At 43.8% G+C, this 16,193-nt stretch overlaps 2 protein-coding genes across 4 annotated transcripts in view; one reads left to right on the top strand and one right to left on the bottom strand.

The window, feature by feature from the left end:
• Positions 1–774: 774 nt before the first annotated feature.
• On the top strand, positions 775–11,897 carry LOC143209819 (ribosome biogenesis protein BMS1 homolog). Of its 2 annotated transcripts, XM_076425995.1 has the most exons (3): positions 1,385–1,526; positions 1,619–2,101; positions 2,187–11,897. In XM_076425995.1, exons 2-3 carry the CDS (start codon positions 1,668–1,670, stop codon positions 5,044–5,046), a joined length of 3,294 nt encoding a protein of 1,097 aa, XP_076282110.1. In that variant the 5' UTR covers positions 1,385–1,526; positions 1,619–1,667; the 3' UTR covers positions 5,047–11,897. The 2 variants fall into 2 exon arrangements, with proteins under 2 accessions (XP_076282109.1, XP_076282110.1); XM_076425994.1 differs by having other exon boundaries at positions 775–2,101.
• The window catches only part of Jbug (filamin-type immunoglobulin domains fbug), a 29,043-nt gene continuing 18,071 nt past the window's right edge, over positions 5,222–16,193 (bottom strand). The window contains exons 15-40 of one of the 2 annotated variants that reach the window (XM_076425987.1): positions 15,299–15,445; positions 14,700–14,927; positions 14,312–14,626; positions 13,949–14,167; positions 13,537–13,857; positions 11,983–12,204; positions 11,708–11,895; positions 11,408–11,612; positions 11,198–11,335; positions 10,947–11,120; positions 10,570–10,877; positions 10,270–10,498; positions 10,069–10,197; positions 9,756–9,971; positions 9,498–9,674; positions 9,164–9,403; positions 8,931–9,074; positions 8,696–8,854; positions 8,095–8,243; positions 7,809–7,995; positions 7,476–7,738; positions 7,026–7,197; positions 6,710–6,928; positions 6,438–6,634; positions 5,465–5,767; positions 5,222–5,404 (exon numbers count right to left, since the gene is read on the bottom strand). In XM_076425987.1, the coding sequence (XP_076282102.1) occupies positions 5,336–5,404; positions 5,465–5,767; positions 6,438–6,634; positions 6,710–6,928; positions 7,026–7,197; positions 7,476–7,738; positions 7,809–7,995; positions 8,095–8,243; positions 8,696–8,854; positions 8,931–9,074; positions 9,164–9,403; positions 9,498–9,674; positions 9,756–9,971; positions 10,069–10,197; positions 10,270–10,498; positions 10,570–10,877; positions 10,947–11,120; positions 11,198–11,335; positions 11,408–11,612; positions 11,708–11,895; positions 11,983–12,204; positions 13,537–13,857; positions 13,949–14,167; positions 14,312–14,626; positions 14,700–14,927; positions 15,299–15,445 (5,318 nt within the window). In that variant the 3' untranslated portion in view covers positions 5,222–5,335. Of the gene's footprint in view, positions 5,405–5,464; positions 5,768–6,437; positions 6,635–6,709; positions 6,960–7,025; positions 7,198–7,475; positions 7,739–7,808; positions 7,996–8,094; positions 8,244–8,695; positions 8,855–8,930; positions 9,075–9,163; positions 9,404–9,497; positions 9,675–9,755; positions 9,972–10,068; positions 10,198–10,269; positions 10,499–10,569; positions 10,878–10,946; positions 11,121–11,197; positions 11,336–11,407; positions 11,613–11,707; positions 11,896–11,982; positions 12,205–13,536; positions 13,858–13,948; positions 14,168–14,311; positions 14,627–14,699; positions 14,928–15,298; positions 15,446–16,193 lie in introns of those variants that run through there. The other variant, XM_076425988.1, reaches the window with a different exon arrangement.

The following is a 16,193-nucleotide window of genomic DNA, read 5'->3' as shown; positions in this document are numbered from 1 at the left end:
CTTGCAATCGATGCAGACAATTTTTATTTTGCATAAAGATTCGCAGTCTACTCATCACTGATTGGTCTACTCCTGTACCTCGTCTTATCTTCCCCGACGGCACACCGGCTCGGTTTCAGCCTGGCCCCTGTGCACAAAAGGGCGCGTTTTCCGCCTGCCGAGGGCTCGAGCCCAGGGCCTGCCGGCCGGGCTAGGATTCAGCCGATTTGCAAGATTGCAAGGGTGCGGGATTCGCGTTCTCATTGCGTGATAATACAAACACGGGTTTTTTCAGTAGTCAAAAACGCCAAATAAAGGTCAATCTAGGCAGCAATCGCCCTCAAAGGTCTTATTTATTAACTTATTATACTTTTGTCGGTAACAAGGGAGACTGCTACGCATTTGCAAAGTACTGCCACATTGATGCGACCCGCCCTGTGTCGCGCATGCGCGAGAAAAGTTGGGCCCAATCGAAGCACTGATTGGCCACATTAGTGTGATACCGTGCTGCCCTCTCAAAAACAGGCTGAATCCCAGCCCGGCCGTCAGGCTCTGGGCTCGAGCCCCCGGCAGGTGAAAATCGCGCCCTTTTGTGCACAGGGGCCAGGCTAAATCGTCCTGATTTGGTCTCAACGCTGAGCCAAGCATTGCGTTAGCCCGTAACGTGTCGGGCTGGGGCTCGGCTAGCTGGGTCCGACGGTGGGCTCGGGCAGACTGTGCTGTCGGGGTTGTGGCATCTTGTGGCCTAAGCCTAAGCAGAAGAATTCACAATGTGAATTTCACATGTGCATATTCGCGCGTTTTCATTTTCAAAGTTCTCTAAAGTGAATTGATTTCAAACCTTATACTGTTTCGAATATTCAATATCAATTATTATCAAAGAAGTAGGGACACAACATACAACTTGTATCCCTACTTTTTGACATTACGTCGGTATCACGTGTTCAACGTGTTCAGTTACCGCGTGTTTACACTTTACACCTTCAGCGTTGTATCGAGTATGATAAAATTTGAAACTATAGAAACTGTGAAACATTCTGCGATTATTTCGCACGGTTTTTGCATGTTCAGTACCAAATACTTCCGGTAAGAGGAGATTTTGTTACGAATGGAGCCGCATTTCAAATAGGTCCATGATTTCAAACATCACATAACCTAGATATCTGTCGGAACATGCGAGTGAAGTCGAGAGGTGGTTGGAGTATACGCATCTTTCTAGTGTAATATAAGTATTTGATCGATCAAACGATTGCAAAAAGAAACTGAAAATGGCAAACGAAATGGAAGGTACAGTAAGTCACAGGACTCACAGAGAACGGAACGCCGGTCGCAAAGCTGTGAAAAAGAAGGCGAAGAACGAACATGTTCAAGAGCTAACGGATAAACAGAAAAATCCAAAGGCGTTTACGTTTAATTCCGCTATTAAAGCAGAAAGGCGTTTCAGACGTAAGCAAGATATAGAAACTAAGAAACAACACATACCTTTGGTGGACAGAACACCTTTGGAACCACCTCCGGTTCTGGTTGCTGTAGTCGGTCCTCCAAAGGTAGGAAAATCTTTAGTAATTCAATGTTTGATTAAGAGTTTCGTGAGACAACCATTGGCAAATATAGTAGGTCCGGTTACTGTTGTTTCAAGCAAGAAAAGAAGGATCACTTTTATTGAATGCAACAATGATATCAACTGTATGATAGACATAGCGAAAGTGGCCGATTTGGTGTTGTTGTTAATAGATGGCTCTTTCGGTTTTGAAATGGAAATTTTCGAGTTTTTGAATATATGTCAGGTTCATGGAATGCCAAGGATCATGGGAGTTTTGACCCATCTGGACCTGATAAAGAATGCTAAACAATTGAAAAAAAACAAGAAAATGTTGAAACAACGATTTTGGACCGAAGTGTATGCCGGAGCAAAATTGTTTTACCTTTCTGGATTACTCCACGGAGAATATTTACGAACAGAGGTGAAAAACTTGGCTAGGTTCATATCTGTCATGAAATTTAGGCCTCTGACTTGGCGCAGTACGCATCCCTACATTCTGACGGATAGAGTGGAAGATTTGACTCCCCCGGAATCGATTAGACAAAATCCAAAAACCGATAGAACGATAAGTTTGTATGGGTATGTAAAGATTCTGGTATACATTAAAAATATACAGTGCACTGTATGTTACGATTTAGCAACTATTTTGTATCGTTTTTTGTAGGTATGTGAGGGGAGTTCCTCTGAACAAGGAAACTTCCATACACATTCCAGGGTGCGGCGATCTAAAAATCAAGGATGTCAGTTTTCTTTCGGACCCCTGTCCCTTGCCGGAAGAGCTAAAGAAACGCGCGTTGGTAGAAAAGGAACGTTTAATTTACGCACCATTTTCGGGCGTGGGTGGAATAGTCTACGACAAGGATGCCGTTTACGTAGAGTTAGGTGGCAGTCATTCTCACAAGGAGGAGGATACAGGTCTAGTCGGAGCATTGATGGACACTCGAGAGACTCTCGATCAGAAGTTACAGCACAGCGAGCTACAACTGTTTAGCGACGCTGCTCCGATCAAGGCAGAGGACTTCGAGGAATCTTTTGGCAATTACGTCGGCGAAACCGTAATCGATGGCGATCGAATTAGAAGAAAAGTTTTGTTCCCTGATTCGCAGGATTGCGAGGACAAGGACGACGACGACGAGTCGGGAGAGGAAAGCGAGAACGAACTCGATAACGAAAATAAAGACGACGGTACCGACAATGAAGAACCGAAAGAAGAAAGCGAGGACGAGGGGAAACCGAATGGAAACTGTGTAAAGAGAAAGAAGACGAGTGGCGGATCTAGAATCGTCAAGAAGATAAAGAGTTCATCGAACGATTTAGACTTGGATGACAACGATGATGATTTAGACGCAAGGAAACAAAAATCCATGGACGCTTTTCGGCTTGCAGATGCATCGAGCAACCCGGAAGTTTATCATTCGATGAGCAAAGAGTCCGACATAAAGATCAAGAATAAGATCGCGGAAGCATTGGATTCTCTAAACGCTAACTCTAACAAACGTAACAAACAACCGAATAGCGACAGCGAGAGCTTCGACGACCTGAGCGATGAGGATTCGCGCGCCGGACTTAAGAAGGACGACGACGACGATGACGACGAGGAAGGAGAAGACGAAATGAATTTTTCGCAAGAATCATCGGAGGAGGACGAGGATGGGAACGATGCGAGCGAGGAAATCGTGGACGAATTAAAGTGGAAAACAAATTTGACCGAGAAAGCTAAGACCGCATTCGAGAATCGTCAACGCGGCAACAAGAACTTGATGAAGCTGGTGTACGGAGTATTCGACAAGAGGAATCCCACTGAAGAAATAGAGGACGAGAAAGAAAAAGGGAAAGAGGAGGAGGAGGATCAAGAGAACGAGATTGGCGGTATCTTTCGTGTGGTGCAGGAACAGCAGAAGCGTAAGATCCAAGAACGAGAGCTGCAGAATCAAGAGGAATGCGTGTTCTTTCCGGGAGAGCCGCGAGATTGGTTGGAAGAAGAAAATAAGTTGCTCGTGGTAAATCGTTTCGTGACGGGAAAATGGAAGGAATCGGAAGACGCCGAGGAGCTGTTGAAATTGGACGATTTGGACGACCAGGATGTCTACGGGGATTTCGAGGATTTGGAAACTGGAGAGAAATACGAAACGGATGCGCCGAAGGAGCCAACAAACGATGAAATCGATGAGAAGAAGAAGCTTATGGAGAAGAAGAAGAAGTTGAAGGAACAGTTTGACATGGAATACGATAACGGCGAGTCGAAAACTTATTACGACGATCTGAAGTCGGAGGTAGAGAGGCAGGCGAATCTGAACAAGTCGGAGTTCGAGGGAGTGGAGGACGACGTTCGGGTTCAATTGGAAGGGTATCGCCCTGGCATGTACGTCCGCGTCGAGTTAGAGAACGTGCCTTACGAGCTAATCGCTCATCTGGATCCCACGTATCCGCTGATCATCGGTGGTCTCTTACACGGTGAAGAGAACATAGGATACGTGCAGACAAGGATCAAAAAGCACCGATGGTACTCGAAGATCCTGAAGAGCAGAGATCCGTTAATCATTTCCGTGGGGTGGAGACGATTTCAGACGCTTCCGATCTTCTCCAAGCTGGAGGATAACTTGAGAAGCAGAATGTTAAAGTACACACCGGAACACGTTGCCTGCATGGCGCACTTTTGGGGTCCTATAACGCCACAGAGCACCGGAGTTTTGGCTGTACAAGACGTCGCTACTAGAGCGCCGGGATTCAGGATAGCGGCGACCGGTTCTATCGTTGAGATGGACAAAAGTACGCAGATCATGAAGAAGCTTAAACTTACCGGCGTTCCGTTGAAGATCTACAAGAAGACCGCGTTCATCAAGGACATGTTCAACAGCGCCCTAGAGGTGGCAAAGTTCGAGGGTGCCAAGATAAAGACGGTGTCAGGTATACGTGGTCAGATAAAGAAAGCCGTGTCGAAACCGGAGGGTAGTTTCCGGGCAACGTTCGAGGACAAAATACTTCTGAGCGACATCGTTTTTTGCCGCACCTGGTACAAGGTCGATGTCCCGAAATTCTATAATCCTGTCACATCGCTATTGCTTCCGCCAGACGAGAAGAACCGCTGGCAAGGAATGAAAACGACGGGACAGCTGAAGCGGGAAAGAAATATTCGCAAGCCAGCCAACACGGATTCGATGTACACGAGCATCGAGAGGGAACCAGCGGTCTTTAGACCGTTATCTATTCCTCGAAGTCTGCAGAAGGAGCTTCCGTACAAGGATAAGCCAAAGATCCCTGGAAAGCGCAAGCCAACGTTCAAGGACGGTAGGGTGGCGGTAGTGCGGGAACCCAAGGAAGAGAGGGTGGCAAGGCTGATGCAAATGATCAAAACCAATTACGCTCACAAACAGCAACAGCTGAAGGTAGCCATGAAGAAGAGAATCGAGGCATATCAGGCTCAAATTTCCGCGGAGGAAGCGCGAAAACTGAACAGACAAAAGGAAATGAAGAAACACGTGTTCAGAGAACTCAGCAAGCTGGAGAAAAAGAAAAAACGTTGATAGAATGTTATGCTGTATACGATGTAACATATTATATTATATTTTCGTACCGTTCCGAAGCTGCGGTTGGCTGTATATACAGTGTTCTACGATTCCTTGTTATATCGTGTGTATGTAAAATAAATGAGTTTTTATTTAGAAAATCACCGAAGCATCGTTATCGGTGTAACGAGACTTGTCAAAATATCGATTTTATTGCAAACATTTAGATAAGTTACAATATAATTATATATTATCAAAATATATTATTAGTCCGTAAAAAATAATAACAACTTTATACGCAATTTTCTTACAGCATAGCTTGCGATCCACGCCATGACGAGATCGTGTGATGTCCCGTCGAATAATTGTCTCCACCCTGAAATTAACAATCCTTAGTAGAGTTTGGATCTTGGTCGAAACTGGTGCGCGTGTTTACCTGCGTCAACATCAATAGTTCATCTTGTGTATCAACGATCTTAACCGGGAACGGGGAACCCGGAACCAAGACGCCTGCCCAACGAACTTCGACCCTATAGTCGCCTGGTTCCGTCGGATCGTACCGACAAAGAATTATACGATCCTTCTGCGTCTCCCTCTGCATTTCCACTCTGAACGCCCCTTTCGGTCCACGAACTCTGACCGTGAGCTGGCCAGCACCGGCGCCGCGAGTGTCGCAAATGAACCGCGACTGGAATGTCGCCAGCACTCCGTGTTCGATTCCTGGTCCGTACACACGTACCTGTTTCGTGAAGACGATTTCTTCGTGTTTCATTCGACTCATTTAACTTGAATACATACACTACCGCTCAAAAATATCCGGACACTTGCGATATGTGTAACAGCAACGCATAAGAGTTACTTAAGCATCTAAAATAGTGACTAAAATCGATCTTAATTACTTTCTTATGGAATATCTAACGTTTTAAGTTAAGAACTATCTGGGTACTTACCAATATTAGACTAGAATTACATATGGGACTCATCGGACCCACCGCGATCAAATATTACCGCTTGCACTAATCGCGGTAATCTTTCTATTAGTCTTTTATTCTATTAGTAATTGTATCGAAAAATTCTCTGAACTCGATCTGCACCTTAGCAATGAAACAATGTGAAACTTGAAATCCTTTCAAGCACCGAGACCGTTTCACTAGTTTCGTATTTGTGGATGGAAATTTGTATTATTGCATTTTCATTATATAATTTGTACATAAAAATAAATTCTACTGGTGCTATAATACCACAATATACATAATAATAATAATTACAAGTAACAAAATTGTTCAAAATATTTTTCCTACTAACTTAACCTACGTTTTGTAGAGAAAGAGGAAGTGTCCGAATACTTTTGAGCAGTAGTGTATTTCTACATTCCTTACGTTTCTGAACGCTAATGGCGTCTACGTTACCTTTGAAGCATCCGGAGCACCGGAAACGCGTAATGTGAACGGCGAACCCGGGACATGTTCTCCCGCATACTTGATCGTCAACGCGTGACGTCCAGCCTCTTGAGGTTTAACGTTCAAGGTAAAAGTGGCGTCTCCGTGATCGTACAATTCACAGTAAGCCACTTTATGTGGACCGACACAGTGTGCCGTCAACTCACCTGGACATCGAAAAATATTCTCTTCAAATATATTGACCGGTAAGGAATTCTCAGTCCTAAGCACAAGCTACCTACCTGGTCCTGCGCGTCGAGTATCGATGAAACTTCGTATCTCCTGGCCGACGATACCGTGTTTCAGTCCATCGCCAGAGCAGATAACACGTGACGCGTCAGCCGCGCTTGTTACGTTGATCTGCAGGGGACATCCTTTCAATTGTCTTCCGTTCCATGATACGGTCATTAACAGAGGGTCGGGAGTTAGAGGTATATAACTTGCACGATAAACAAAGTCCCCTGCGAGCGTGAAATCAGATACATCATCATTCTGAGGAGAAAATATTACGTAACCAGGATGAGTTACGATCGTTGAAACAATGACAAAGGTATTCACCTAAATGTTGCAGCATCACGTTCAGTTCGTTGGTCGGCGAGAAAAGTTGAACTTTCGGCGTTCCGCTACCGGCTTGAGACCCGTCTATCGTGAAACTAACTTCTTCACCGCACTTTGCCGACGTCAACCCTCTCCCCCTTAGCAATACACGACTTGTGTCTTGCACAGGTGGCTGGAAACCAAAGTAAAATAAAAGTAAAATCCTTGCGCTACCGGTAAACTGCGAATCTTTATGCAAAATAAAAATTGTCTGCATCGATTGTAAGAAGTAGAAACTAAATTGAATGTTATTTCCCCCCCCCCCCCCCCCAATTATTTAAAAGAGGAAAAATCATTTATTGACATCTTGAATTTTTTAAATTTTCCAAACAATTTTGAATTTATAAATGCATAAAGATCCGCAATGTAGCTATCGGTAACAAGTTTGCGCGAACTCTTTGCATCGCGCACCTCTAAATCTTGAACTATAGCCAATTTCGGTGCTCCTGGGAATGGTACACCGTTAAATAATATTTCTAAACGATGCTCTCCGCCGTTTATCTGCGGTAGAATCAGCTTCAGTCTATTGTTCGAGGTCATTTCAAACGATAATGTTTGATCTCCTATCTTTCCGCTAAGTTCACCTGGGCCAGCTTCAGCGGTATCGAAACTAATTTTGTTCGATGGATGTAATTTCAAACGTCCAATCTCGTCGCACACGGCTGGCCAACCACCTTAAAAGCCAAAAATACATACAATTAGCCTCGTCGAGTTCTATGATGCTTCTTGAATCTCATTGCTTACCGATAACGCGAAGATTTCGCGTGTCTATGATTTTCGGATGCCAAGGAGATCCTGGAAGTTGTTGTCCAGCAGAGACAACTCGAATATCGAATACTCCAACTTCGGACGGAACGTAAGACACGTTCCAGGTGCCTGGATTAGCACCTGCTTCGACGACTGCTTTCGAAACACTATCCGGACCGTCCACCTACACGACACACGCGCTAATTGGTTTACCCGTATACCCATAAAAAAAGAATTTGATCGTTTCGATCGATCTACTACGAAAAGTTCTCGAAACACATACTTGAACTGCCGGAGGACTTCTCGTGCCGGTTACGATAAAATGTGCTGCTTTGTCCACGTGGCCACTCAATAAACCTTCGCCTTTCGCGCGCGCTTGTCCAGCGGCATCGACCGTGCATGCCAATGGACTACCAGGTATAGGACATCCTCCTGCGTGTATAGTTGTTAGCAATTATTCTCAAAACGCGAGCGGTAGTCCCCTACCCTTCGACTTAAGGGGGTAGGCGTTTCTAGGATTGCAAGGGTGCGGGATGCGCCTTCCCATTTCTCGATAATGCTAAGATGGGGTTTTTCAGTAGTTAAAGGCGCTAGATAAAAGATCAATCTGGGCTGCAATCGCCCTCAAAAGTCCTATTTTTAAATCTAGTTTAATTATCTACATATTCTTATCCTCTCTTTAAACTTAACATTTTTAATATACTAGATTAGAGTTTACGAAACGTAATAATAAAAATAAGACTTGGTCTTTTATCTTGAGTTTTTGACTACTAAAAAACCCCATCGTTTACATTACCGAGAAATGGGAAGGCGCATCCCGCACCCTTGCAACCCCTCGAACGAGAGTTTACCCCCTTAATGTACCTACCACAGGATGACCTTACCATATGTAATGTTGATCATGTAGGTGCCAGGTGCGCTGGGAGAAAATTCCACCATCTCAGCGCCATCGTTTAACGGTGTAACCTGTAACGGAAGCTCTTGGCCCAGAGGACTCGTTGCGGTCACATCCAAGTCTGCCATTCCAGCGTCTGTCTTCGTTACTGCAACGGTGGGTGATAACACGATAGTAAGAACAAAATCTTTTTTTCCCCGTATTAATTAGTTTATTGTGCTTACTCTTAAATGCGATATGATCGTGCACGGACACTGTCATCGGACCCAGTTCTTGCAGTTTCACCTTGGTAACGTCGAAAGCTTGACAGAAAAATGGTGAACCCAGAACCGGTTTAGCACCTTGCAAAACATCGATTTTGTATGTTCCTAAAAGCAGAAGAAATCCTTGTTTTCCAAGCCGATCGGAGTGTTAATCGCGTCAAAATTTTCAATCGGATTCGACAGAAATTACACACCGACGGTGTTTGTGGTGAATTCGGCGAGTAGATTTCCATCGCGATGCTGGTAACACCGAACTGGAACAGCATTACCCTGTGGTCCGCTGATTACAACGTCGAATTCTTTTCCCTGACGACCTAACGTTTCGATCGTGAATGAAGTCACTTTGCCAACACACGATTGGTACAGTCCCAATCCTGTTGCGGTTACTTCTCGTCCTCCGGTAGGACTTCGCACGGTTACGTCAAACGGACTTCCTAGCAACAGAACAACCGCAGCAAATCGGTGAAAGTGAACAAAGAGACGTGACGAGCAATTAAGCATGCAAGTAGAGCAAGGTAATTATCGAACCTGCAATGTGAACTTCATTGTATTTTATGTGAACTCTGTGCGGAGCGGCTCGCGTTGGATGAAACACTATTTCGTAAAAGCCATTTTCTCCTTCTCTGACTATGCTGTCAACGTCGGCGCCGGCAGCACGCACATTCACGCATAGTTTTCCAGGTCCAGCTTCTTTCGACGCAACCACTGCAATTACATTTTATGTTTACTTTGTACATACGCCATCTACACGTGTAAAAATCTACAAATACGTTACAAGGATCATACCTATAATAGTTCCAGGACGATGACACACTACGTCCGACACTTCTTTGATCGTTACTTTTCCAGGATCGAAAGCTTGAAGCGTTTGAGAACTAATTATCTTATGACCATCGCTGAAAATCACGCTATACGTTCCAACCTGTCGCGTTCGGACTTCGACTCGGTACAGATGGGACGATAATTTCGTCAATGTGCATGGAATGATTATACCGTCGGGACCTAATAACTCGCAACATTTTAATATGCGATATTAAAGGGGTTTCAGCGTATGTATATCTATTTCCGACCAAATAGTAATAGAAGAGGAGATATTTACCGGTAACTTCGGCAGACACAGGACCCTCTAATCCCGACATTTCCAAGTCCATATACGCTGTATTGCCAACTCGAATTATGGATGGCCCATCCATCATTGTACTGACTACTGGACACTTGAATGGACTCCCTGATACGCGACAATGAAAGAGTTATAACTTTGTCGCAGATATTTAATCGTACGCAACATCGAGTCACCGACCTGGTACATTGTCATCGTTGAAGCTAATGTTCACGTAATGTGTACTAGTAGTTTGCGGAACGAAGGTGACATCGTACAATCCACGAGCGCAGGCGACTACCTCAGCTTTAACGGTGTTGTTCTCCGTACTCACTACCAATTCCAAAGTTCCTTCGCCAGCTTCAGCAGCATCGACCGTAAACGTAGTTGCTTGACCTAGTAGTGCTTCCGTAAGACCAGACACGTGAACCTGTTTCATTCGAAGACTTTCAGAATGACCGGCTTTACCTTGGTAATATCGTAACATCGGAAAAGCTTTACCTTGGTAACATCGTAAATGTTACAGGCGAAAGGAGATCCCTTCACATGCTCGGAATCCACTAACACGCTGATGTTATGCCTGCCTACTTCCGTGGGTACAAAGCTGATGTTGTATTTTCCATCGACAGGTTCTATCGTGATGGGAATAGATATACCGGATGGCGGCATTACGATCACATCACAATTCATCGACGGAGCTTGCGGGTCCACCGTGAAAGACATCAACTGCTTCACGGCTCCCATTTTTAAATTGTGACCCGCGATTATTGCCTGACCAGCTCCGACTACTTTACAGCTGAACGGTGAACCTGTATGAAAAAGTAGGGTTTACACAGTCAAAAGAGTTACATTCGAAGGTGTTGTAGCTCATTGCTCACCTGGAACTGGTTCCCCGTTAAAACGAACGCTAAGACTGTGAACGGCAGCTTCCTGTGGCTTGAAATTGACCCTGAACTTGGCGTTTCCTTCGCTTTGAACGTAATTCGGAACATTTTTACCGTTCACGGCAACAATGATCTCAAGATTGCCAGCACCTGCTTGGCTGGCGTTAACTGGAATTCAAAGATAACGGATCAATCGATTCGAGTCAAATCAATCGAGTAAAACCGAGTAAAATCGTGTTACTCACTGCTGAAGAAAACTGGTTTCCCGACAACACCGCTATTTATATCCGTCACCTTTACCTTGTCCGCATTGTAAGCTTTCACTAAAAATGGACTTCCTTCCACATGCGATCCGCTCAACTTTACCTCGACGCTATGATCACCTAGAAGTAAAGGGGTTCTGTAGTGCACGTTTTGCAGTGTTGTTTCGCGGGAAGACGTTTATCGGAACGTACCAACATCTTTTGGAGTAAAGCCTGCGGTGTAACATCCATGGCCGCTCTGCTTCACGTGAATCGGTAAACTCTCTCTAGTAGGTGAAAGAACTTCTACAGCGGGTGTTCCGAAGGAGACGTCCGCTTCTATTGTGAAGGTTGTTAGCCGATTCACAGATACTTTCTCCAGTCCTTCGGTCACTATTACTTTAGCCGTGTCGCTGACCTGTAGCATCGTCGTCGAGGAAAATATTTAGCTCGGATGAGATCGCGTCGAAATCAAGAGAAAGCAGAAAGCTGATCAGTTGCGCGTGACCGTACCTGACAACTAAAAGGACTACCAGGTACATCTTCCCCGTTGAATCGCAAATCGACGGTGTGCACAATGGACTCTCTAGGCGTGAATGATATCGCGTACGTGTGCGGACCTTGAGCTTGAGCGGACGTAGGCACGCGACCACCGTTCACCGTCACCTCTAAATTTCCTGGTCCTGCTTGACTAGTTTCAACTGCAGCGAGAAGCAAGCACAAACTGCGTGATATAGACACATTGTTCGGTATGCGTTATTCGATGCGTCATAAAGGCGAGTCCATACCTAAGAAAGTTACAGGCATTCCAATGACACCGTGTTTAGCATCCTTCACTTTGATAGCGGTTACGTCATAAACTTTACAGCTGAACGGGCTGCCGACCACAGGAACATTCCGATGGCTTACCGAAATTCTATGTTCACCGACTACTCTTGGCGTAAACGCCACGCTGCACGTCGTGTCTTTGTTGTCAGTGACTTGAGCTGGTACGGCCTGTCCATTGGGTCCTAACAAGTCCGCCGGTTAGTTGTTTGATACAATTCAGATAAGCCGACTACTGGGGGCGTTAACCAAAAGTTGACGATCGGGATTTACGCGAGCCCAACAACTTCTTTTCTTATTCAATCTTAGCTGTTAAGATGCTCGATTACGAAAGCAATGTATGAGTTGTTATGACAAAATGCCAGTAATTCGATAAAAAACATTAGTTTGCTCCTATTAAGACAATTTGCGATTAATACTTGGTTAACTCTACTCGTATGTCTGTTGCGTGTTATTGAATAAAAAAAACACAGTCAAGTTATTACGCGAAAGAAACAAGCTAACCGTTTCCGGAATCGACTCGATTTCACTAAACTAGAATAGAATGGAACCACTAAACTAGAGATCGATTTATGCATTGCTGATCTGTTTATAGTTACACGCGTTGTTAAACTAACGTTGTAAGTAGTAATGGGTAATGGGTAATAGGGAATAGTTGGCACATTGGATAAAAGCGCTACATTGTACACGAATATCGAACTCGATAATATTTGTACCATTATACCATAATACTTAATGATTAACGCGAAACTATCGGTAATTCTACGATATAGCACCAGAAGGATGGCTGTCATGAGAAATATACAAATACGCACGATTGCTTGGTTCAGCCAATAGATTAGATCGATAGAAGAAAAATTACGAAGCGTTAGACACCGTTTCAGTATTTATCCGCCAAAGCGAAACCAAAGCCCATATTTTATAATACTCTGACATGGTAACCACCGATTAGAAATCACGGGAGAAGCATAAGAAACTATTCGAATACGGATAGAAGAACAAGTTAGAAAACCCACCACCAATTTGTTTAAAAGTACTCCACTATTAAGGTAAGAATGAGATTAGTTTTGTTTGAGAAGTCTAGTAATGTCGTAGTCTGAAAGCTGGCCGACCTGCAACAAAGAGAGAATTGCTCTCAAGCTGGAGATTAAGAAGACATTCAACACACACACAGAGGCACAGTTTCGTGCAAATTTCCACCATAATCGAGGTAGGACAAAAGGTAAAAAAAAAATATCTCACACACAAACGTGTCAAATGGAACATAGAAAGTGCTCTCTCTTCGGTCGTCGGCAGAACCGTTTGTGCAGAAACTCTTAATTATCTTGTAACGTTGGCTGGGGATATTAGATTTGAAGAAATGACAGTCACAAAGTGTACGATGTCGATGTGGAAGTAGCGATATTTGTGCGATAATAACGCAGATCAAACTTTGATTTGATACACATGCGACGTATACATATTATAGATTATACATAGACCATGTCTATAATAATGAGAAACGAAAACGGATTTACCTTCAACGTTCACTTCTAAATCTTCTAAGCTACCGGCAACGTTACTAACAGTAAGATAGCTTTGTCGTCCTAATCCAGCACTGCTTAATGCCTGCCCACTCACTGTTACATGACTATCGCCACCTACCCGAGTTACGATCGGGCAGCCTGGCACAGTTCGTTTATTGAAGGCTATATTAATTACGTGTTCGCATGCCTCGAATGGAACAAAGCTGACCGAAAATCGAGCATTTCCCTGTGGCGTCACTTGCGTGGGAATATTTTGATTACGAGCCGATATCGTAATTTCCAAGTTTCCTTCGCCCGCTTGACTCGCATCGACTGTCGAACAAACAAAGGATGGATTTCAGTGACTCCCGCGATTTCGACACATTCGACGTTCTATTCTTCGAAGAAATTCTTCTTTACGTACCGGTAAAGTGCGTTGGCTGACCGACGCTGCCCCTGGCTACGGGACCGATTAATACTTTATCGGCATTAAACGCTTTGGCTAAGAACGGTGTGCCATTTACCGGATGACCATTGTACTCGACGCTGATCGAATGGACACCAACGTCTCTGGGAATGAATTCCGCCGTGAAACCACTTTTTATGTCACCTGTTACTTTAACGGGTAATTCGTTGTTTGGTCCTGAAAAATCAACTTTCTCGATATCCTGTTCCATACCAACGACAATCTAGATCTATCGCCACTAGAGATTACGGTTTTGAACGTGCACTAAAATACACGTGTATTTATATAAAGGTGAAATAGGGATTTCTAATTGCCACCAACCTCTTACGGAAACAGCTAGTTCCGCGCTGCCACTGCCGTCGACTCCCATATGGAAGCTGGCAGGTTGATCGACTGGAATCAACTCCAGATGATTTAAACTTAACGTTACCCTGCTCGTATCGGAAACATTGCAAATAAATGGGCATCCCTTCACTGCTTCTCCGTTAAATTTGATGTCTATGTAATGTGACTTGGCAATCTCAGGAGTGAAGGAGACGAGACAACGTCCTCCTCCTACCACTTGAACGTGATTCGGGACTTCTCCTTCGTTTATAGAGATTTCGAGTTGTCCCTCGCCAGCTGCGCTAGCGTCAACTAAAATTCAAGAATGGAAACATGTTCAAGCATTTTAGGATCTAGCTTTGCCAGGATAATCAAAATTTCATACCTCTAAATTGGCAGGCATGTCCCACCACAGCGCTGGGTACATCTGTAACTTGGATTAAACTGCTATTGTACACCTTGGCGACGAGAGGTCCTGCCGGTAGCTTTTGTCCCGCGATGCTCACTTCCACCAGATGACTGCCCACTTCGGTCGGTGTGAATTCAACGCGAAACTCACCGGGACGTCCAGGCTCTTCTTCTATCCTCGCTGGCAAATGCCTTTTAGAAGGAGCTGGAGAAATTGTTATACTTTAAGATAAGCTGTCTCATAAAGATTGGTTTTACTTTAACCTGGCAGTGCCCACGCAAACTTCTGAAACAAAAGTGTCCACGTGGGGTGCTCGTGGACCTCCAGAGAAAAGTAATATTTGTACTTAATGTTTTATATTTAGTCTAGCATTTATTTATGATATTTTTGTTAAAATAACAGTATAAGATACATATACACCATACACAAACTAGTTATCAGACCAGTCATCTATGTTTTCTGCTGCATCAAAACATTTTTGGCACTTTCTTAATGTTTTTAAAAGATATATAAGATGTCCCATGTGGACACTGCCGGGTTAAGCAGAGATTTTGTACATGGCGCAGCAAGCTTACCAATAATTTGAACGTCGATCTCGTTACCATTGAAACCAAGGGCAGACAATTCGAACAACGCTGGACTACCAGCAGGAACCAGTCTTATAGACTCCCCGATTACTGACATCTTTGGGGCTGGCATGATGCCCACTCGCCACGGCGATCCTGCAAACACATAGTTTTTTATGATACTAGAATAAAATTACGGAAAACGAGTCGTGCTGTATTCATTTAATATTTGTACAGTAAAGTATGATTGTAGTAAATACTATGTACAACATATAAGAATAAGGGTCACAGTGAATTCTGAATAATCGTTTACCATTATTCAAAATATTGTTTAGCTTATTAGATATATTGGTGTCTAATCAATTACTAATCATTTATATAAATAGGTATTGTATGAGGTAAATATTATACCAACTTCATATCCATAAAATGGGAAAGTCATAGAGAATGGAAATATTCTAGATCGAAAGAAATGTTTAATTTTCAAATATCTCCGAGTGCAAAGGGTTAAAAACGAAACGTCGACGTTCTTCGACTTTAGAAAATAATCCTACGAAATCGGTGTTCGAATCAAATTCTTATTTCCCGGAAGTGCAGCGTGACTCCCAATCAGACGTCACCTAACCTTCATGTAATTGGCACGCGCGCAACCACGAAGGAATATACCTTCTGGACAAGCCGCGGGAAAATTTACCGAAATACCTCTACGAAAATAAGCGGATGGAAAAATCGATAACGAGAACAAAATTGAATTACCTCGATCGCCCTTGGTTTCTAGATCGAGGAACCTGAAAGAATGCTGAAAACCCTAAACCAAAAAAAAAGTGTGGACGAAGTAAATGGAAATTACGGACGAGTAACGCGTCGATCGTGGAAACACGGAAACTAAACACGTATTCAACAA

Source organism: Lasioglossum baleicum, chromosome 6 (assembly GCF_051020765.1).
Source record: "Lasioglossum baleicum chromosome 6, iyLasBale1, whole genome shotgun sequence".
Classification (NCBI taxonomy): Eukaryota; Metazoa; Arthropoda; class Insecta; order Hymenoptera; family Halictidae; genus Lasioglossum; species Lasioglossum baleicum.
The sequence above is the reverse complement of the archived record's forward strand: the minus strand, read 5'-3'. Positions and strand labels throughout refer to the sequence as shown.